Here is a 21,548-nt window from a genome sequence, read left to right as displayed (position 1 = left end):
CCTGGCGCCGACGTCGACTCCAACGGCCCCGGTCACCTCTGTCGGCGATCGCACCGCCTAGGCAGCCCGCTCTGCAGCCACCTGCTCCGGCTGCACCCAGCAGGCAGGCCAATCCAGCCGGACGCAGCCATGTCTGACCTCACCGTCCACGCCGCCCTCTCGCCTCGCGTTGCCATCCTCTCGTCTCCCGACGTCGACCGGGTCATCCAGACGAACAACATCCCCGACCTCGCCGCCCTCCTACGACCATTCGAAGCCTCCGTGTCCCAGCTCTCGGTCCGCACCTCGCAACTCGAGAACCGCCTGTGCCAGCGCTTTCCCCTCCGCTTTGACCCTTTGCGCACCTTCACCGCCGCAGCCGCACCACAACAGGATGATGTCCTCGACTCGGTCAGCGCCCATATCGGCGCAAACGCAAAGCACTGGCTCGCCGAGGTCGATCCAGACGGCTCCGCCTCGCCGCAGCCAGCCGACCTCTTGCAGCAGGCCAGCCAGAGGATCGAGTCCCTGACGCCGTGGTTCATCCACTTTCGAGACGCGATCCTCCACCGACGCTCCTTGAGCCCGCACTCGACATTCGACCATCCCGTCGCCCTCCTCCTCGCCGTCTCCTCGGCCAGCCCCGACCCCATGAACGACTTTGCCAGGCTCTACGAGACGGCCGCTGCCTCTTCCTCGTCCAGCGGCGGTCCATTCGCAGCCCATCCTTTCATCGATCCAAACGTGCTCAGGTACTACCTCCTCCTCCACGATGTCCACACGTCTGGTCCCGACCTCTCGCAGTCGCTCGAAGTGCTCGACCACGTCAAGCGGACCTACGGCCTGCACTGCTGCCTGCTGACCATCAACTCGGCCGAAGAGCACGGCTCCAGCCGCAACGCCGAAGACATCGAGGCCCTCTGGAGCGATTCGCGGCCCCCAGCATCGCCGCCGTCCGCGCCAAACTCGCCCACGACATCCGCCGACGTCGCACGCCTGCTCGACGACGAAGATATCAAGCGGCTCAAGGGCTTTGTCCGCGAGCTGACGGCCCAGAGCATCGTGCCCTTTATGGAGCGCTGCGTCCAGCAGTGGAACGAGCAGCTTGCCAGCTCGCGCAAGGGCCTCACCGGCCGCTTGTTTGGCGCCAGCCGCAAGTTCTTTGGCGGGTCCGCCGCAAAAGTTGCCGCCTCGGCCTCGTCGTCGCTCTCCAACGGCGCCGGCTACAGCGTTCAGCACGACTTTTACCCATTTGCCTCGGTCGAGGCGCAGACGCGGCGGCTGGCCGACTTTGCCTTCACCATCCGCGACTACAAGCTCGCCGCCGCCATGTACGACCTCGGCCGAAAGGACTTCGCCGGCGACAAGGCCTGGAGGCACAGCGCGGTGGCCAACGAGATGTTTGGCCTGTCGCACCTCATGCTCATGTACACGGCGCGCACGCCGCCCATCGACGTCGACAGCTACCTCTCCCAGGCCTGCCACGAGTACGCCCTGAAACCCGCCGCCGGAGGCGATTTGGGCCCGCTGCGCGCCACGCTCCTCTACTACGAAGCCTACCGCGCCCTCGGCTACTATCGGCCGGCGCCCGTCGCCCTCCAGCGCATGGCCAACGCGTCCGAAGAGGTGTTTGGCGCGCTGCTGCTCGAGCAGGCAGCCATGGCCGACTTGCGGCGGCAGCCAAAGGCGGCGGTGCGCAAGTGTGCGCTCCACCTCGTCATGGCCGCACATCGCTACCAGTCCTGTGGGCAGAAGGCGCTCTCGCTCCGATGCTACGCCCAGGCCGCCGCCCTCTACCGCCACAAGGCCTGGACGTCGGTCGAAAACCACCTCGAACGCGAGCTCGGCATGCAGGCCTACAACGGCGGGGACGCCGATGCCGCCGTCGCCCACCTCTCGACGCTGCTGCGCCCCGGTCAATGCTCGGCCGAAGAGCACGAAGCATGGCTCAAGGACCTGCTGACAGCATACAGGTACGCAGGTGGCAGCGGCGGCGGCGGCGAGGGCGAAGGCGACGGCAGCACGGCTACCGGCAAGCCGGAGGTGAAGCTGCCCCAGCCCCTGTTCAACCCGAAGAGCGCGAGGCTCCGGGTTGCCGAGGACGGCATCGGTGCGCAGGGCGGGCAGTCGAGGGTCCCTGACTCGACCTGGACCGCTCTCGAGGGCGCCTTCATGGCAGCGGGCTTCTCCTCGTCGGGATCGGCGACCCGCAAGAGGCCGGCCACGCTCTCCTCGAGCCGGGACAACCGAGCTGCCGTCGATGCCACCTTTTGGCTGGACGTGGCGGTCGAGAATCCTCTGAACACGGCGATCGAGGTCAAGGACATCCGACCGCACCTCCGACCCGACGATGGGCCCAAAGCGGCGCCCCAGAGCGGCGATGATGCAGGGCCATCGTCCGGAGCAACGGCGACAGAGTCCCGCTTCGAGGCCGAGCCCGTCGATGCCGTGATGCTGGGCCCCCGCGAGGTGCGATGGCTCTCGATACCCATCCGCGTCCGGGAAGCGGGCGTTCACCGCGTGACACACATCAGCTCCGTCATTGCCGACGAGCTGCCCATCACCGAATCACTCGACAAGCGTGGCAAGCGCCTCGGTGCGACGAGGGAGCAGCGCCTTACGCCCACCTACGCCCCGGACCAGATGTTGCGGCTGACAGTCCACGAGGCAGAGCCTGCGATCACGGCGTCCCTCGCATCGCCGCCTTCCTCGATGCTGCTCGGCGAGGAGTGCCGAGTCGAGCTGACCCTGCGCAACGTCAGCGGCGAAGGGTTGCGCGACGTGCGAGCGCTGTGCAACCAACCTGATGCCGCCGTTTTCGTGGTCTCGGAGGCGGCCACGGCCAGGGCGGGCTCACCGAAGGCGTCGACGTCGTTTACGATGCCCAACGACCTCAAGCATGTGGCGATACAGGACCTTGTCGGTGACGACGAGATCCTCGCAGCGGGACAGGAGCGGACGGTGCCGCTGCTGCTCAAGGCCAGCCGCTTCGGCGTCGTGGAGCTGGCATGGCTGGTTGTCTTTGGCGACAGCCAGGGCCGCTTCCACACCTCTCGGCTCAGTCACCGCATCGAAGTGGAGCCGAGTCTGGAGGTGTCGGTGCAGAGCCGGCCGGTGTTTGATCGAGCAAAGTGCGACTACCGCCTGTCGGTCGAAGTGTCCAACGTCTCGCTCGACGAGACCGTCACCGTCACCGGCCTCTCCTTTGTCGGCCCGTGCTGGCGATGCTCGGTCGAGGACGAGCCCTCGTCGTCGCCAACGTCGTCGTTATCGGCAAAGGTCGGGACTTCTCTCGAGCCTTGCCAAGCGGTGCGGCTCAGTGCTGTGCTCGGGCGAACGGACTCACGAGGAGACGAGGATCACAGCGAGGCCCAGGCAGGAGGATCCATGGCTTACACCCTCCATCGCTTGCAGGCAATGCTGCAGAGCCGAGAGGTCGATGCCAAGAACGCGCCACGGCCCGTTGAGCTCCTCGCTTCCGGCACCGGCAGGTTGTTTGAGGAAGAGGACGAGGTGCAAGCCTACCCGCCGATCGCCGCCAGCAGCTCTAGCCCGCCCATCTCGACGACGCTCGACTCGCCGCATCACCAGCGACTGCTGCGACAGGCCCGGCTTCGGTGGCGACAGTGGACGCTGTCGCAGCACTTCCAGGCGCTGTCGGAGGCCGATCGAGCGGCTGCCTTTGTGCTGTACGAGCCCAACGACGTCGATGTCGTCGTCCACTGGCAGCAGCAGCAGCAGCCGACACGCCGAGGCAGCAGCTACGTGTTTGGGCTGAGCCTGGGGCCGAGCCGGAACCATCTGCTGTCGCTCTTTGACGACGACGGGCGGTCGGCCATCCGGAGCATGTACGCGCAGACGGTCAAGGAGCGCGGGCTGATGCTGCAGAACCTGCTTTCCAGCCGGCTTGCCACGGACGAGGCGCCGCTGGTCGTCGATCTCTGCCCCGCCGAAGAAGGAGGCTCTGGCGATTCGCACGAGGCGCAACAGGATCGGCGCACCCACGACTTTGCGGCCAAGGGACCCACCCGACTCGGCCTGTCGGTGTGGGTGCGCAACTTTTCAGACAGCCTCGACGTCGACTTCGAGGTCCAGCTGGGGCGATCAGAGGCGCCCTCGGCCACAGGCGCCGAAGACGACACTGGCGAGCCGGAGGCAGAGGAGAGGGGGCCTGGATCGGCGCAGTGGATGGGGCGGCGCACGTTGCGCGGCACGCTCCAGCCGCGCTCGGCGGTGGAGCTGGCGGCCACGGTGCGCATCGAAGGGCCTGGCCTGGTGCGACCGGGCCGCCTGACGGTGCAGAGCCGGTGCTACCTGGCGGGCAGGGGAGGCGGCGAGAGAGAGGGCGGTGCCGGTCCCGGTGCCGCAGCGCCGTGCAGCCAGTTTACGCAGCACGTCGACCCGGCCCTCGCCGTGTATTTTGTCCAGGCGGCCTAGCTGAGATGAGCGAAGGACGATGGCCGCTGGCCTGGGAGCAACACTACTGGGCTCTGTGTCGGACACGTCCCTGCCTAGCCTCTCCTGTCACTTTGTTGCCTCGATACGTACCGCTGCGACGCCACCAGAGCGGGAATCAATGGACGCCAGAAGCAAGCAGTCGATGGCTGGCTTGCGCAGCGCGGCGTGGCGTGGCCAGGCGTGGCTGAGCTCGACCTCTGCCTTGGGATTTCACGCGTATGGATTTTCGGTCGTAATTTTCAGCCGCCCCCGTTTGCCCGAGATAAGGAAGTGCAGCGGTGCGGTGCGTTTGCGCGATAAGGCCGCTCTTGCTGCCGGTGCACGCTTCCCCGCAATGCAGCTCGGGCAGGGTTTGGCCGGCCTGCCTGATGGCGCCACGAGTCAAGGTGGAGCAGCCAGCCGGGCGGGCGGCCGTGCGCGAGCCTCGACCAAGCTTCCTTTCTTTTTTTCTCCTCACCACCTCTCCGCTGCCTCACCTCCCTCGCTCGCTGGCCCGCTGCTCAACAGGCAGACCAACAACATCGACCTGCGGTCACCATGGCTTGATCTTGGCCAACACTAGCAATAGACGTTCCGCGCCAGCCCATGCTTTGACGACCTCACCCAACGCTGGTAACGGCGCGCCACGCTGCTTCGCCCAAAGAGGCTCCGGCCTCCGCCTTGGCCAGGATGGACGTCCCTCGACCGGTGGCTGCCTCGCCGGAAAGCGGCCACCAGCATCTCTACCATCATCAGGCTCATCACGACTCCCGCTCACCACCAGCACCAACACCTCCGCCATCCCGAGCACCGCCAACGACGACGACGACGACGACGACGACGCAGCAACAGCGACAGCAGCCGCACTCGACCAGCCCGTCGGCGCACCCCTTCCTGCTCCCGTACAAGCGCAGCCAGCGCCCCTCGTGGAGCTGCACCGAATGCGCCAGGCGCAAGATCAAGTGCGACAAGCAGATCCCCTGCGCCTCGTGCATCAAGCGAGGCTGTCCCGAACGATGCCATCTCGAGGGAAGCGCACCCGTCGTGGCCGCTGGACCACAGACCCCGCAGGCCCGCCCACCGCACAGCACACCAAAGGCGGAACCCTTCGGCCCCTCACCTCTCGCCTCCTCTTCCGCAGCGACGAGCACCCCACTGGCGCAGCACGCCTCCGGCTCCTACCATGATTCCATCGTCCACACCGACGGCGAGGCGAGCGGCAGCGTTCGGCGCCGTAAGCCGTCCCGCACATCCAGCGATGCCACTTCTGCCGCCGGAGCAGCCTCGGATCGACGCGGAGGCCTGGTCAAATCAGCCGCGGCAGCCTCCACTGCCTGGCACGGCTCACCACCGGACCCATACTTCGCCCCCCGTGCAGACGCCGACCCGCGTTCGCCAAGTCCATCGCACGCTCTACCCTCGGCCGGCCCCTTGGAGCGGATACGCAAGCAGCTTGATCGCATCGAGGCCAGGCTGGGCGCACTCGAGGCCCGGGACGCTTCCGCGGGCGACCTGCACGCCCGCATCCAGGATGTCGAGGAGGTCATTTCGCTGCTTGGTGAACGGCGTAGCAGCTGGGAAAGGAGCCGGGCCCAGCTTCCACTCGATCGCAGTACAGGCGATGGCGAGGCGCTGCACTATGGCAATCGCTCGCCGTCACAAAGACGGCCCGGCGCGGGGATTCCGACATCAGACCGCGAGAGCTCTCCTCCCAACTCTCGAAGAGCATCGAGAATTGGCGCCGCTTCATCCGATGGCGTGCACTTGGACGGTTCGCGTGGACCACTTCAGTCCTACGACGATGAAGCCGACCGGCACGGTCTGGATCACGCACACGTGCGATCGCCGGGATCCGCAGCGCAGCGGCGACTTTCGGACGAAGAGGTCGAGGCGTGGCGAGAGAACCGGAACGCCGAGCTGGCCGCCGAGGACGCCGCCACTGCGCTCGAGTTCTTCGCGCTTGGAAAGGATCGGAGGCATGGGATCATCGCCACGGGGGCCGAAGCAGAGGTGCAGGTCGGCAGCGATGGCGAGCCTTCCCCTGAACTCGCGATGGCTCCTCGCCAGGCGCAGTCGGCGCACGACGATGGCATGGCAGACGAGATGCGACCACGCACCTCGCCTTCCGCCCATCGGGATGTCCAAGACGAGGGCCGCGACGCCGCATCGACGGACCGGCTCGACCGGCTGCGCCTGCGGCTGCCCTATGCAGTAGACCTCTCTGAGCCGTTGCAGATCAGGCTCGATGCCGTCTTTAGGCGGCTCGGAGGCGGCCTCTTGCCGTCGAACATCGCGGCTCATCCAACGACTCGAACTCTGCCGGACAGCATGGCCAGCTTTGCTCTCTCGCCGGCGTCGATACGCGCCATCGTCAAGATGGCTAGGGATATTGGCGCGTGGCAGCATTGTTGCGTCCACTTCCCGACCTTTGAACGCGAAGTCGACGCCTTCCTGGACATCGTGCTCGACGACAGCGGCGACGACCACGAATCTCAAGGAGGAAAGGTCGCAGAACTGGCCAAGGAGGCATGGTCCGTCATCGACCCGGCTTGGCTGTCGCTCTTTTTCGTGGTCTGCAGCATAGCGATCCACCAGATGTCGGCCGACGAATGCCGCGAGTGCGGCGTCGAGAGCGGAGGTGAGTGCTTGCAGCTGTCGCCGCCGATCCTGTCGATCTGCAGACAGCCTGGATCGGACACATCGTCTGACAACTCCTCCGACCTCACCCCTCTTCGCCCCTCTCAGAGCGACAAGGCCAGCTCGCATCCACCCTGCTCAACATGGGCATGGAGGCGCTCTCGCTGGCCGAGTACCTCGTCCGGCCGTCGGTCTACTGCTGCCAGACAATCGCCATCCTCTGCGTGGCCGGCCACAACATCTGCGGCAGCGACCTCCTCACCTCGCTCCTGGCCATCGGAATCAAGACCGGCCAGACGCTGAATCTTCACGCCTTGGGACGTCCGGCCCGCATCCTCGAGGAGTCCATGGCGAAGCGCAGCCGCTTGCTGGCAAGGGAGCGGCAAGACGGCCCACACGGCTCGGACGGCGACACCAGGAACGCTGGCGAATGCGCTCGCGGCGCCTCGTGCAGGGTCAAGGGCGAGAGCGAGCGGCACTTTGCGGCATGGAAGAAGCGCATCGTCGATCTCGAGGTGGGCAAGCGGGTCTGGTGGGCGTTTACGCAGCAAGACTACTTTGCCATCCCCTACCGCGGCTGCTTCTCGATCTTCGAGGGCCAGTACGACACGCCGCTACCCCACAACTGCTCCGACGAGGATCTTGAGCACGGCAAGCTGGTCAACCGCGATGTCAGCGAGCTGACCGTGGCTTCGTGAGTGTCCCGGCGGCAGCGGACCGCGGCGCTGCCGAGCGGCGGATACTGACCGGTTCTCCCGATCACGCTCACCCCCACCGAATCGAACGCTCCACCAGCAAGCAGCGGTATACCTGCCACGTGGCAAAGATCGTGTGCGACTTCTTCCAGGATCTCAACCGGTCGCAGGGTACGGTGTGAGTACAGCGGACGTCTCTTCGAGTCTCGACAGGAGGGTCCGAGGATGAAGCAATGCTGATCTTCTTTCCATCGATGCTCTGACCGCCACACTCTCATCTGCTGTCGTGACCATCCGATCAGCGACTTCTCGCTCGTGCAGCACCACGAGCGGCGTCTGCGCGAGGTGACGGACAAGTTCACGACCTCGTGCCTCCGCACGTCGCGCCCGTACTATGGCGACGAAAGCCCTCTACCTGCGTATGCCACCGTCATGCAGCACTACCTCTTCATCTCAGTCCACCACAAGATCATTGTCATGCACCGGGCCTTTCTGTCGCGCAGGATCTCGGCGGCGGACCGCCAGCTGTCGCACGACGCATCGATCGAGACGGCGCGCGCCATCCTGCAGCAGCTCGAGCGTGGGCTCGGCATGGGGCCCTCCGAGGGCGACCGGCTCGATCTGCGTTCCAGCGCCCACGGAGGGGCGCTGTGGACGATCCCCTATCATGCCGTCGCGGCCGCCACAATCCTCGCGCTCGACATGCTGCGGGCCTGCAAGACCAGCTGCGAAGCCCACAACGACGAGGGTGCGGCCGAGGAGCGGAAGCGCGCCCGGCGGGACGAGGTCAAGAGGGCGCTCCATGCGCTATCCTCGTTCACCGCCAAGAGCGCCATCGCGCAAAGGGGCTGTCAGCTGCTGATTGGCCTGCTCGACGAGGCCAAGAGGTGGGACGATAAGAGGGGTCGGGAAGGCAAGCGCAAAGGGCCGGATCGCCCCGCCGATGGGGAGGCGGAGGAGGGGAGGGCAGCCGGTACGCCGAACAAACGTGCGAAGGGCAATGTCAGCGATGGCGTGGCCGGAACGGAATCTCATCTCCGCGCGCCGTTCCTGCCCTTCAGCCCCACCAACAACGCCAACGGCAACCATCCCGGGTCACTCTCGTCCCACGACGATCGGCGGACCGCCCGTGGACAGCTTCCATGGCCACAGCAAGCCCGCAGACAGAGGCGCTCGACGACAGCTGATGCGGGTCCGTCGACCGTGGCGGCCCGGTTCGGTCAATCATACGGCTTCGGCTCGTCGGGACTCAACCCGCTCGCTGGCGATGCCACGAGCCACAACTCGTTCCTCAAGGGCCTCTCGCCGTTTCCGTCAACGATGCAGAACGAGTACACCGACCTCTTCAACTCGCGGTCGATTGACGGGGCAGCCGAGCCATTCGCGTTCTACGGCGGCAGCAGCATTGCGAACGGGCCCGATCTGCTGGATGCCTCGCCCTCGTCCGTCGCTACCACCACGGCCATGAGTCCACATCAACTATTCTCCAACGGCGGAGACCCGTCGGCACGTCGAGGCATCGAAGCTTCCGCAGGCGCTCTCGATACGGGCTTGCGCCCCGTGGCTGCCCAGCCAGGGCAACCGTCAGAGCATGGCGCTCCTCACCTCGGGCCACACGAGCCTCCGGGTTCGCACGGGACGCGCCCGCTGCAGCCCACTGCGATGATGGACTTCGGCATGGTCTCGGAGCAGCAGCTCTCCCAAATCCTGCCTGCGCTCGAGTCGATGCCGGACGTCTGGAGGCTCTTCGACGGCACGCTCGGCAGCAACCTCGTCGAGTTTCAGGAGAATGGATTCTGAGGGTGAAGAAAAGCAGGTGGGCGCGAGTTGCACGTCAACACGCCCACCTTGCCGACGCTGCGATCCAGGTAGCGTCGCGATTGATACAGCGATGGCGAGGCAGCAGTCGAGGACGGAACGAGGTGGGTTCTGCGACTGAGGCAGGTATTGTACGCCGTCGTCGTAGGCGGTCCTTGGCAGTCCAACCACTCTCGCTCCCTCGCCACGCCAGAGCAGCCATCCTGTCCGCCCATCGCTGGCTCCGACAACCCCCACCTCGTTGCCATCCTGCGCTAACGCGATTCTGGTAGCGTCAGCTGTCACAGCGCGACTCGGTGCAAGTCCCGTCCCCCGTTGTCGTGCATCGCGGCCTGATGTGGGCGCGCAGGCCTTGCTGGCCTCGAGCCCTGCCCACAAAGCGCAGTCGGGGCGAAAGCGACCCACTTCCATCACTCACCCACCAACCTGTGGCGTGCGGCGAGCGTCGAGCCCCTCTGGGCTCAAATGAGCTGGTTGCGAGCCCACCTTCTCGATCCTGTCGGCCGCGAGGCAGGCTGCCGTCGAGTCGGGACGGGGCGTATCTGCAGTATAAAGGGTCAGACCGAGCGGCTTGCCCTTTCCCCTTCGTCAGCATCTATCCCCTCCCCTCACTCTCTTTCCTACCGTCCCCTCCCACGTGACTCGCTCCCCTCCCCACACTCCGTCCCGCTAATTCACAGCACCACACCTGGCTCTCGACGAGCAGACCGCCATCCTACCGCTCTCTCTTACCTCTCAACCCCTCATCCCCCCGATCCCGTTCCTTTTCGGCCGTTCCCACAAGCTCCGACGACATGAGGGCCGCCAAGCTGCTGCTGTGCAGCCTGCTGCTGGCTTTCGCCACCGTGGCACTTCTGGACGGTGCCGACGCCTTCTCTGTCGCCAAGCGTGAGTCGATCCGCCGTCGGTCCTGGTTGCGCCGTGCGGGCTCACATCGGCTGATCATTAGCGCAACCCCCTTTCTCACACACTGCGGCGACGTCTGACAGCGGAGGGCCACGTCAAGGTGCACCGTCGTTCGTTTGGACAGCCCGCTCTGCTCCGACGCGATGGCGACGATGACAACACCTCGCCCAGCGATCCGGGCGCTAAAACAGCCAACCTTGGCGATGGCGGCAAGGGCAGCGGCAACGACGGCGGCAAAGCCAAGGTCGATCCTGCGCAGGCCAACCGCAACGCCAAGTTCGCTCGTCCGATCGACGACAAGAGCAAGGACGGCAATGCCACCCCTCAGAAGGCGGATGCGACCGCCGACGCCAGCGCCAAGCAGCTCGCTTCGGGACAGGGCAAGACGGTGTCGACGGGCGACGCCCAGAGCCGCCTCGCGCTCGAGGTGCTGGACCAGGTCAAGTACCACTCCCGCTTTGAGATGGACACCTTCATCGAGACCAACCTCAACTACGGCGACACTGGCCTGTTTGCCGAGCTCATCTACAACACGGCTTTCCAGACGGCCAAGGACGCCGAGTTCACGCGCCCCAAGAGCGACGCGCTCGGCACAGGCTCGACCGTCGGCTGGAACATTGTCGGGCAGACCAAGATGGACCTCATCAAGGACAACCCGCTCTCGCACGCCCTGCCGGCCTCGGTCAGGCTGACGCTCGACACCACCGTCACTACCGACAACAGCGCCTACAAGGGCTACATCGGCCTCAAGAACCGCGGCTTCTGGGGCATCCCCGTCCGCTCCGGAACGACGTACCGCGCCTCGTGGTTCATGCGCGCAGACAAGCAGACCACCGTCGACCTGCAGTACGGCCTGTACGACTTCCAGGTGGCCAAGCAGTTCGGCGGCGCCGTCGACCGCGTCCAGGTCGGTCCCGAGTGGAAGCAGGTCAACTACACGTTTACCGTTTCCGAGGAGGCGCCGGACCTGCACAACGTCTTCGCCATCCTCTTTGACGCGCGCAAGGGCCCGCTGCCGGCGATCCAGGTCAACCTCGTCAGCCTCTTCCCGCCCACCTGGAAGGACACCACCATCCGCCAGGATGGCGCCCAGGCGCTGCTCGACTTCCGCCCGCGCGCCGTCCGCACGCCCGGCGGCAACGACCTGAGCGGCTTCAGCCCCCTCAGCCGCTTCCGCTGGAACAACACCATCGGCCCCGACCGCTACCGCCCGGGCCGCGCAGGCAACTGGGCCGGCTGGAACACGGAGCACTTTGGCGTCGTCGAGGCCTACAACTTCATCACCCGCCTGGGCGCCAAGATCATCGTCGGCCTGTTTGACGGCACCTACAACGGCGACAAGATCGTCGACTTGTCCGAGATGGCCGCCATCGTCGAGGACCAGGTGAACTTCCTCCGCTTCCTGCTCGACGCCGACGGCGAGTTTGCCGAGATGCGCGTCAAGGCCGGTGGCCCCAAGGAGCCGTACCAGGTCAGCGCGGTGCTCGTCGGCAATGAGAGCGGCATCACGGCCGGCATGAAGTACGACGAGCGCTACGGCATGATGGAGGCGGGCATCAAGAAGCAGTTCTTTAGCAGCGGGAGCCGGTACCCCATGTTTGACATCATCGCCACCGCGCCGGTCAAGGTGGCCAAGGGCCACATGAACAACCTCGACACGCTCAACGACCCCAAGTACGGCGTGCCCAACGACTTTATCGGCGCCTACCACCAGTACGACGGCTACGAGCGCAACGGCACCATCTACTACAACCTCGAGTTTGCCGTCATCAACTCGGGCCTCACCGACGACGACAACCCGTGGTCCGGCTCGAGCCGGCTCGAGTACACGACGCTGCAGAGCTCGCTGGCCGAGGGCGTCTTCCTGCTGGGCCTGGAGCGTAACGCCGACATCTGCGCCAAGGCGGCCTACGCGCCCCAGATGGCCGCCCACGCCGACCCCCGCGAGGACCAGTCGACGCCCGGCCAGCTCATCTTTGACCCGTCCAAGGTGGTCAAGTCGTCGTCGTACCTGGTGCAGCAGGCGTTTGGCCGCTACCACATCGACCAGGTCCACGCCGTCAAGGTGGCTTCGGCGGCATCGTCGTCGTCGTCATCGTCGTCGTCGTCGGGCGGCGCCGGCTCGGCGGCCAAGGACGTGCTCGAGGACAACCTGGTCTACTTTAGCGCCGGCAGCGACAACGAGGGGCGGGTGATTGCCAAGCTGATCAACTACGACGCGCAGCCCAAGCTGATCGACATCACGTTCCCCAAGGACGTGCAGCGGGCCGAGCAGTACATTGTGACGGGCAAGAACCCGCAGGCGAGCAACACCCTCGACAGCCCGTACAATGTCGAGGCCGGCCGCAAGATTGTCGACGCGTCCCACGTGCGCGGCCGCACCGTCACCGTCACGCTCCAGCCTTACTCGATGAACGCCGTCGCGGTTCAGTGAGGTCGCTTCCGGAGTCGCTCAAGAGTGGGCGGGCGGCAGCAGAGGTGGCAGTGGTGGACGCGGCCAGCGAGGCTCGTCGCTGCTCCCGCGGAGTCCGATTTCGGATCCGATAGACGTCGTCCCTCCTGCAGCCCCCCGGGCCGGGCCCTCTGACTTCACGGGCTCCCATGTCGCCGTTGGCATCCCTCTGCATCCTTCTAGTCCCGCTTCGTAGGCGCTCTTGCACAATGTCAGCCCATGGTGCGTACGTACAGTCCATCGTACGTGACTCTCTACTGTCCGCCAGCGTGCGTGCCCGTCGCCTGAAGCGCTGGACCACAAGGAAGCAAGGTGCCGAGTGGGGTGGGTGTTGGGGCGTGATTGTCAAGCTCGGCACTAAGTCATGCTTGCTTTAGCATGTCATGTCATGTCGTCGGGGAGCGGGTCCGTCCGAGGCTGGACGGGTGGGGTTGGGGGCAAGAGAAGGCCGATGAGACGGGTTTAGGCTCGTTCACGGCGATCCGATCCATCCGTCGCACCGCCCCCACCTCCGGCCGAACAATGGGCGATGGCGAACAGAGTACGTACGTGCTTGTCCTCGTCGATCAATTCGACGATCTCGTCCACCCAAGCAGTGAACTCAAACGACAGAAGCTGGCTTGACGAGATGAGACGAGACGAGACGAGACGAGACGGTGTCGGCCTCGCTCTCGGGCCCGTTGATCCGGTCGTGGTGCACCTACCGTATCTTAGACTGTACCGACCTTGCTTGCGTCGTCCGGACTCGTGTAAGCGGAGCAGGTTGCCTGTTGGTCCTGCCTGCCTCTCACACCCACACCCACAGGTACACGTACGGCTGTTCACAATGAGACGAGGTGGGCCTCGTCGAGCCATGCCCGCTGGAGCTACTGTCCCATCGCCATCGCGCCGAAGCCAGACATGGAAAGCGCCGCGCGCGCCTTCGGATGCATACCCGAGGACTGGCCACAGAGGCGGTAGGGTGGGGATCGTCTCCGTGCATGCATGCATGAAACACCTGGGGCGGGGCTCGTCTGGCGTTCGCTCGGCCTGGACGCCGTGTCGCGCCCGTGTACCGACCAGTGAAGCCAAGCAAAGCCAAAGCGAAGCTAAGACGCGGAGCGCGCAGATGCGACGCCCTCGCTCCCCTACCTGCTGGCCACCTTGCCTAGCTCCTCGCTACAGTCCCCTACACGCGCACATCCCCATACTCCCCTTGCCTGGCAGGCGTACAAGCGACTGCTCAAGGACGCAGCGATGTGTTGCTATAGACCTCACCCTCAATTCATGGTCTTGGCGACACACTCGGTACTTAAAAAACGTCAAAGACTGTACTGTACGACGCCCCACCTCAGCATGCTCTTGTTCCTGAGCTTGTTGACAGAGTGGCTGGAACCACGCCCGTAGAAGAGGTCAGCAAGGATCGCCAGCAGGCCAGGCCAACACGCACCCCAAATACACGGGCTCGCATCGACCGAGGTCCATGCGCAGTCAACCCACTCACCCTCCCCACAGTAGTAAATGGCGGCAGGCTAAGCCAGGGGGGAACAGTCAAGGGAGGTGCGGTTTGAGCACAGCAGCAGCGACCGCCTCAACTTCTCTGGCGAGGGACAGGAATACACCATTGATGTATGTATGTACGTATGCACAACGGAGAGACAGGAGGCGGCTGACTTGTTTCTGGCCGCCCTGCGCCCCGAGACCGGAGGCCCTTTGACGGTGTGGTGGGGAATCGTCGCGTCCGTAGGATGCCCGCCGTTGCTACTACTCTAGTAGACTGCTGCTACTGTGTGCCCCTCCAGTAGTGCGTACTGTGAGCCTGGTGGCCGTTCATACAAATACTCGGTGACCGCTGCGGCGGCATGGTGGTCGACCCCCATCATTGTCTTCGCCCCCTTTCTCATCACCTCGCCGCCTCTGTCCTGTCCCTCCCGCAACGGTTCCGTGACCGGGTCGCATCTCTGTCCAGGCCGACGTTGGCCCGACACCACTCCTCCCTCGGCCGCCGCCAGCGCCGCCGCCCTTTGCCGCCGTCCACCCCGTCGTCGCGCTCCTGCGACAGCCGCGGCACCATGATCCTTTCGCACCCGTTCACGCTCCTCTACCTGGGCCTCGCGGCCATCTCGACCGCCTGCCTGCTCAGCACCACCGCCGACGCCGCCCAGATCCAGAAGCCGGGACTGACCCAGTCGGCCAAGTCCAAGCAGCGCGCCGACGACATCAAGAGCGCCTTTAGCTCGAGCTACAATGCCTACCGCAGCTTCGCGTTCGGCTTCGACGAGCTGCGCCCGCAGTCCAAGGTGGGCGCCACGTCGTACGGCGGCTGGGGGGCCACGATCGTCGACGCCCTCAGCACCGCCCACGTCATGGGCCTCGACGACATCTTCCAGGAGGGCACCAACTACGTAAAGGGCGTCGACTTCTCAAAGTCCATCACCAAGGACGTCTCCCTGTTCGAGACCAACATCCGCTACCTCGGCGGCATCCTCTCGGCCTACGAGCTCGGCGGCAAAAAGGACAAGAAGCTCGTCAAGCAGGCCATTGTCATCGGCGACCACCTCCTCTCCGGCTGGGTCGACGGCAACGACCTGCCCTACAACAGCCTCATCAACTGGAACACCACCGGCCGCCCCGACACGACCAAGGACGCCAGCATCGCCGAGGCTGGCACCCTCATCATCGAGTTTGACCGCCTGAGCCGCTTCAGCGGCGACAAAAAGTACCTCGAGCACGCCGAGCGCGCCATGCGCGCCATCCTCAACGCGCCCGCCGTCTTCCCGGGCCTGCCCGGGCAGAACCTCGACCCCAAGGACAACTCGCCCACCAGCGACTACGTCACCTGGGGCGGCGGATCGGACAGCTACTTTGAGTACCTGATCAAGTACGCCTACCTGCTCGGCGAGGACACGGGGCCCTGGATCCCTGCCTGGATCAACGCCGTCAAGAGCTCGATCCGCAGCCTCATCACGCGCGCCGAGGGCACGTCGGCCAACCTGACCTACCTCACCGACTACTCGGCCTCCAACGGCGGCGTGCTGCCCCGCTTCTCGCACCTCGGCTGCTTTGCCCCGGGCAACTGGATCTTTGGCGCCAAGATGCTCGGCATCCCGGATTTCAACGATTACGGCCTCGCCCTCGCAGAGAGCTGCATCAACACCTACACGTCTTCGCCCAGTGGTATCGGCCCCGAGAGCTTCGTCTTTGTGGGCTCCGGCGGCAACAGGCAGGGCATCACGATCAACGACGCCGACTTCTACCGCAAGCACGGCTTCGACTTTGAGGTGGTGCAGTACATCCTCCGGCCCGAGGTCCTCGAGAGCGTCTTGTGAGCATGCGCGTGGCGGGCGGCTGCGGCTGGGCGATGGGTGCTACGATGGTGCGGCGACGACGTGCTGACGCGAGAGACCATGTCGCTTCTTGCCTCCTTCCCCTTGCCCCCTCGTCCTCCGCCGATTCGCACCGACAGCTACGCCTACCGCACCACGGGCGACGAGCGGTGGCAGGAGCTGGCGTGGACGGCGTGGCAGGCCATCAAGAAGCACTGCAAGGCGCCCGCCGCCTACGCCGCGCTGGTCAATGTCAACTCGACGTCGCCCAAGCAGTACGACAACAGCCAGTCGTTTTTCTACGCCGAGACGCTCAAGTACCTCTACCTGACGTTTGCCGACCCCAACGACATCAACCTGGACGAGTACGTCTTCACGACCGAGGCGCACCTGTTCAAGATTGACGTGCCGGCCAAGAGCTACCACTCCGAGTGGGGCAGGATCTCTGAGCCCGAGCAGCTCCAGAAGGGCGCGGCGGGCCACGGCCCCAACGACGGAAAGGCCAACGGCGGCAAGAAGCCGACGGCCACCAAGCCGTCATCCGACGACGAGTCCAAGTCCAAGTCCAAGTCCAAGGTGCCCGTGCCCAAGTTTTCGTCGCTGCCCGACGCCAAGAAGATGCAGGACCAGACGCTCGGCTCGCTCCTCGAGGTGTTTGGCGACCTCTCCAAGCAGTTTGGCGGCGGCGACGCTGCTGCTGCCAACGACGAGCTCCAGCGTCGTGGCCACGCCGACAAGCGCAAGCACCGCCAGTCCCACTTCCACGGATAAGGCCGGCCGCACGCTGTCGGTTCCGCGCTCCCCCTCTCGCCCCCCTGTCTTCCCTGCTCCGTCTGTTTCCCGCCGTCACCGCTCCCCTCGCTCCATTCGCTCCGTCTTGTGTTAACCTCCATAGAGGGCAGTAGTCATGGTGACAATCGCGGCCGGTCCGCTTGTTTGTGTGCTCGCGGCGGTGGCATGCAACGGGAATTGGCCCACAAATGGCCGCCTGCAGGCGTGCGTGTGCGAGTGCGGGTTCGGATGGGCGGACAGAAGGCCGTGGCGGTTGTTGCGTTGCGTTGCGCTGGTCGTTCGGCCCGGGTCCCGAAGCGTGTCTGCGGGGGCGCATGGACGCGTGGGGGCGTGCGCTGCCTGCTGCTTGCCCCTCCCAGACGACCACCGGCCGTACGCTCGGCCAGCAAGGCAGCCCGCTCGTCACTTTGGTCTTTGGCCTTCTGCTCCTTCTTCAGTCTTCGCCGCCTGCCCCTCTTGCGCGAGTTTTGCCATCTCCCACGACGAGCCCGCCCTCCTCGACCGGCTGCAGGACTGCGGCCCCAGCGTGGCATCGTCGTAGCCCTCTTCCGACCTCGGTAGGTCGGTCGAGCTTCAAGGCTTCGTGCCGACCGCCTCGGACCGGCAACATCACCAGCATCCCCATCTTGCGGTACCGCCCCCCTGCACCTCTACACCTCTTCAAGGGCCTCGTGCTGCAGCTTCGGCCGCATGCCGCTTTACTCGGATCGTCGACGACGCTGAGGATCCGGTCATAGCTTCTGGACCCAGCGCCGGACACACTGCTCGGGCCCTCCCGAGACTCGTCGTCGGCACCGCCCGCCTATACCGTCTCGGCCTCTCCGCACTTCTCCGTCGCTGCATGCCATGGCCATGGACGGGTCGGCCGGAGTCGAAGACACCTCTCAGGGCCAGACGACCGCGACGCCGCCTCTCGCCGTTCCCCACAGCCCGACGGCACGTTCCGATCCGGACGCCTCTGCCGACGACGAGCTGAGCCTCATCCCCCTTCAGGACGACTATCGCACCGACTCTCGTACCTCGAGCCTCCGTCACCGCACCGCAGCCAGCGTCGCAGCCTCGAGCCCAGCACCGCGTGAGGCGACTAGCAGACCGAGGTCGACCGTCGCTGGCCACTGGAGGCTACCGCTGCCTTCACATGGCAGTCCCGACCCCGGTATCTCGAGCCGGCATGCGGCTCAAGGGCTATCGAACTGGTCTTCCATCAGTAGTTCTGCTGCCTCCGACGACCACCTCAACGGCTTCGAACACAGCAGACGTGCTGGCGGTGGCGCGAGTGGCAACCACGACCTCCCTCGCGGCTCTCGCCTACGTGCCACTCCATTGCTGTGTCGGCCGACGATGACTTCGGCCCTCGTGTCCTGGGCGTCTAGGCACAAGCGAGCCGCCACGCTCGCCTTGGTCGCCCTCTCGCTCTACGTCCAGCTCCAGCTGGTCGGCCCCTACATTTCCCAGCTCGACTCGTACCGCAGCATCAAGGAGAGCGACTGGCAGAGCTGGCGATGGAACCCGCCAGATCACTCCTCCTCGAGACCCGGAGCCGCGTCGGCTGGACCTGCCTCGGATGTCGCGCCATCGCCGGCAGCGCCGTCAGCAGCGGGGTCAGCCCCTGCCTCGGCTTCGGCATCGCCATACCCCATTCCTGGCTCCTCTGACGGCAGCAACCTCGTATCGAGCAGCGATCCGCGCCTCGGTGCCAACATCTCATTCCAAGTGCAGCCCGTCACTCCGGCTGTCTTCCCCGCCGCCCTCGATCCGACAGCATTCAGCGCCGACGTCGATGTCGCCAGCCAGCTCTATGCGGACTTCGATCCACACCGCGGGGAGCTGCCTACACACCTCCGCGGCGTGCTGGAGCGAGAGCCGGTGCTGGTCCCGCCTCCTCAACCGCCCAAGGCCCCCAAGATCAAGCCCGAGATGTGGCCGAAGCGGGCCTGGTACGCCCGATCCAACTCGACCATGCGCGATGCTCAGCGGCCGGAGCGGCAGCCGGTCGAAGAAGATTGGCGGCCACCGCCGTGGGACAGCTGGCGCCCGCCGCTCGCCGAGTTGGGTGCAGCCTCCCGAGGCCGTCCGCTGCCGAAGGTGCAGCACGCTTTCACGGACCCGAGGAAGCACTCGGGCCATCGCAATGACCCGGCGCGCGATGAGCTCAACGCGTACCGGCAGAGGCTGGTCCGCAACGCCTTTCTGCACGCCTGGGAGGGCTACAAGAAGCACGCCTGGGGCCACGATGAGCTGCGGCCAGTCAGCAAGCGGGCGCAGGACAACTTCAATGGCTGGGGCGCCACCATCGTCGACGCCCTCGACACGCTCCTCGTCATGGATCTGCCAGACCAGTACGACCTGGCACGCCAGCATGTCCGCGACATCGACTTTACCCTGGTCGCGGGTGATCGCAGTGCCTACGGTGCAGCCGACGGTCGCATCCCCGTCTTCGAGACGGCCATCCGCTACCTCGGCGGCTTCCTGTCGGCCTATGACCTGAGCGGCGATACGCTGATGCGCGACCGCGCCGAGGAGCTGGCGCAGCTCATTTTGCCGGCGTTTGACACGGCCACTGGCGTGCCCGTCGGCCGGATCAAGATGCCCAAACCCTTTGCATCGTCGTCGACGTCGGAACCCGAGGTGGAGCGGCCGTACGCGCCGCCGCGACAGCAGGGGAGCGTGGTCCTGGCCGAGGCAGGCAGCATGCTGCTCGAGTTCACGCGGCTGTGGCAGGTGACGGGCAACCGCACCTACTTTGACCGGGTGCAGCGCTCGACCGACTGGCTCGACCACAACATGACCAGGGACGGTCGGCCGGGCACGCTGCTGTCGACGACCCTCTACCCGGACCGCCGCACGCTGTACGGCTCCTACCGCTTCGGCGGCATGGCCGACTCGTACTACGAGTACCTGATCAAGGAGCACCAGCTGCTGGGCGGCAAGCTGCCGCAGTACCCGCGCATGTACGGCGACGCGATCGACTCGGCCAAGTTCTTCCTGATGCAGGAGGTCGACACGGTGCCTGGCGTGCGGCTGCTCAACATCGGCGAACGCTCCTATGGCCGCTTCACGTCGAAGCTCGAGCACCTCACCTGCTTCAGCGGCGGCATGCTGGGCCTGGGCGCGCGGCTGATGCCGGAGCGCCGAGGCGACGTCGACCTGGCCACCGCCTTCACCGAGACCTGCTACTGGGCCTACAACAGCTCGGCGACCGGGCTGGGGCCCGAGCACCTCGTCTTCTACGCCTCCGACGACTCCTCGCGCTTCCACCTCATCAGCCTCGAGGACGGCACGCAGCGGCGCGGCAAGGCGCGCGGATCGCCGCTGGTCGGCGTCTCGTCGTCGGCGGGCCACTACCTCAACCGACCAGAGACGATCGAGAGCGTCTTTTACATGTGGCGCATCACGGGCGACGTCCAGTGGCAGGAGCGCGGATGGCAGATGTTCGCCTCGTGGGTCTACCACGCCATGACCGACGCCGGCTTCTCTGCCATCCATGACGTGCACAGCGTCCCCGCCGACTGGACCGACAGTATGGAGAGCTTCACCTTCGCCGAGACCTTCAAGTACTACTACCTCCTCTTTTCGCCGCCGGAGCTCGTCTCGCTGGACGAGTACGTCTTCACCACCGAGGCGCACCCGCTGCTGGCGCCCAAGAAGGGCCAATGGGCCGTCCCCGGGCAGGGGAGCCGTCGGTTCTGGAACGGGCCCAGGCAGGCAGCGGCACAGGCAGCGGGCAATGACGGAGACGGGTCCGCGGCGTACAGCGGCGGCGAGGGGGGCGAGTACGGCGGCCTGACCAACAACCAGAAGCACGCCGTGTACGACATCTGGCGGCAGAAGAACGCCAAGGTGGTGGTGGCCAGTAGCCTGATCGAGACCCTGGGCGCCGACGCGCTCAAGTCGACGCTCAAGGGCCTGCTCGGCGGCGTCGACTGGGACAAGCTGGTGCCCACCCGCGGCGGCGGCGGCAAGAGTGGGAGCGACGTCGCGGGGGGCGCGACGGCTCGCAGCGACGACGGCGAGGCGCCCACCTGCGACGCCGAGCACCCTTGCGACGGCGATGCACAGCTCGGCGAGGGGATAGGGGAGCTTCCGGCCGGCGCTCAGCTGATCGAGTTTGCCGACGGCACGTTTGCCCTCGATTTGGGCGAGGGCGAGTCGGACTTTCGCCTGAAGCTGCTGGCCGCAGCGGCGGCGGCTGCATCGAGGCAGGCCGAGAATGGGGGAGAAAGCGAGGCTCAGGTGGCGGGCGCTGCAGCATCGACACCGCCGTCGTCGTCGTTGTCAGGGAGCCGCCGTCCGCTCACCGCGAAGGAAGAGGAGGAGGAGGAGGAGGCGGCCGAGGTCCACCGCCTCAACCAGATGCAGGCCGCCAGGTTCCGCTCCAAGGGCCTCGTGGCTCCCGACCGCAGCAAGGGCCAGAAGCGGAGGCTCGACTCGCAGTGATGCCCGACCTGATCCGGCCGTCCTGCCGCAGAGTACGGTACCTTATGCATCCCGTCGTGACTAGTCAGTTATCTCCAGCGCCATCTAGCA

General features: G+C 65.8%; 5 protein-coding genes across 5 annotated transcripts; all 5 read left to right on the top strand.

Annotated features, from left to right (window-relative positions):
• Positions 1-129: 129 nt before the first annotated feature.
• PFL1_01250 (uncharacterized protein) lies at positions 130-4,416 on the top strand (the record flags this gene model as incomplete). Its single annotated transcript, XM_007878753.1, has 1 exon — positions 130-4,416. One exon carries the CDS (start codon positions 130-132, stop codon positions 4,414-4,416), a length of 4,287 nt encoding a protein of 1,428 aa, XP_007876944.1.
• A 690-nt stretch (positions 4,417-5,106) lies between these two features.
• Positions 5,107-9,548, top strand: PFL1_01249 (uncharacterized protein; the record flags this gene model as incomplete). The annotated part of the gene is made up of 4 exons (XM_007878752.1): positions 5,107-7,054; positions 7,162-7,747; positions 7,849-7,926; positions 8,051-9,548. 4 exons carry the CDS (start codon positions 5,107-5,109, stop codon positions 9,546-9,548), a joined length of 4,110 nt encoding a protein of 1,369 aa, XP_007876943.1.
• Positions 9,549-10,360: 812 nt separating this feature from the next.
• PFL1_01248 (uncharacterized protein) lies at positions 10,361-12,906 on the top strand (the record flags this gene model as incomplete). The annotated part of the gene is made up of 2 exons (XM_007878751.1): positions 10,361-10,454; positions 10,556-12,906. The coding sequence occupies 2 exons, from the start codon at positions 10,361-10,363 to the stop codon at positions 12,904-12,906; spliced, it is 2,445 nt and encodes an 814-aa protein (XP_007876942.1).
• A 1,859-nt stretch (positions 12,907-14,765) lies between these two features.
• On the top strand, positions 14,766-17,000 carry PFL1_01247 (uncharacterized protein; the record flags this gene model as incomplete). Its single annotated transcript, XM_007878750.1, has 2 exons — positions 14,766-16,228; positions 16,370-17,000. 2 exons carry the CDS (start codon positions 14,766-14,768, stop codon positions 16,998-17,000), a joined length of 2,094 nt encoding a protein of 697 aa, XP_007876941.1.
• An 867-nt stretch (positions 17,001-17,867) lies between these two features.
• Positions 17,868-21,458, top strand: PFL1_01246 (uncharacterized protein; the record flags this gene model as incomplete). Its single annotated transcript, XM_007878749.1, has 1 exon — positions 17,868-21,458. The coding sequence occupies one exon, from the start codon at positions 17,868-17,870 to the stop codon at positions 21,456-21,458; it is 3,591 nt and encodes a 1,196-aa protein (XP_007876940.1).
• Positions 21,459-21,548: the final 90 nt, after the last annotated feature.

This window comes from Pseudozyma flocculosa (genome assembly GCF_000417875.1).
Source record: "Pseudozyma flocculosa PF-1 unplaced genomic scaffold scaffold00003, whole genome shotgun sequence".
NCBI classification, from domain to species: Eukaryota; Fungi; Basidiomycota; class Ustilaginomycetes; order Ustilaginales; family Ustilaginaceae; genus Pseudozyma; species Pseudozyma flocculosa.
This window is presented reverse-complemented; position numbering and strand designations above follow the sequence as displayed.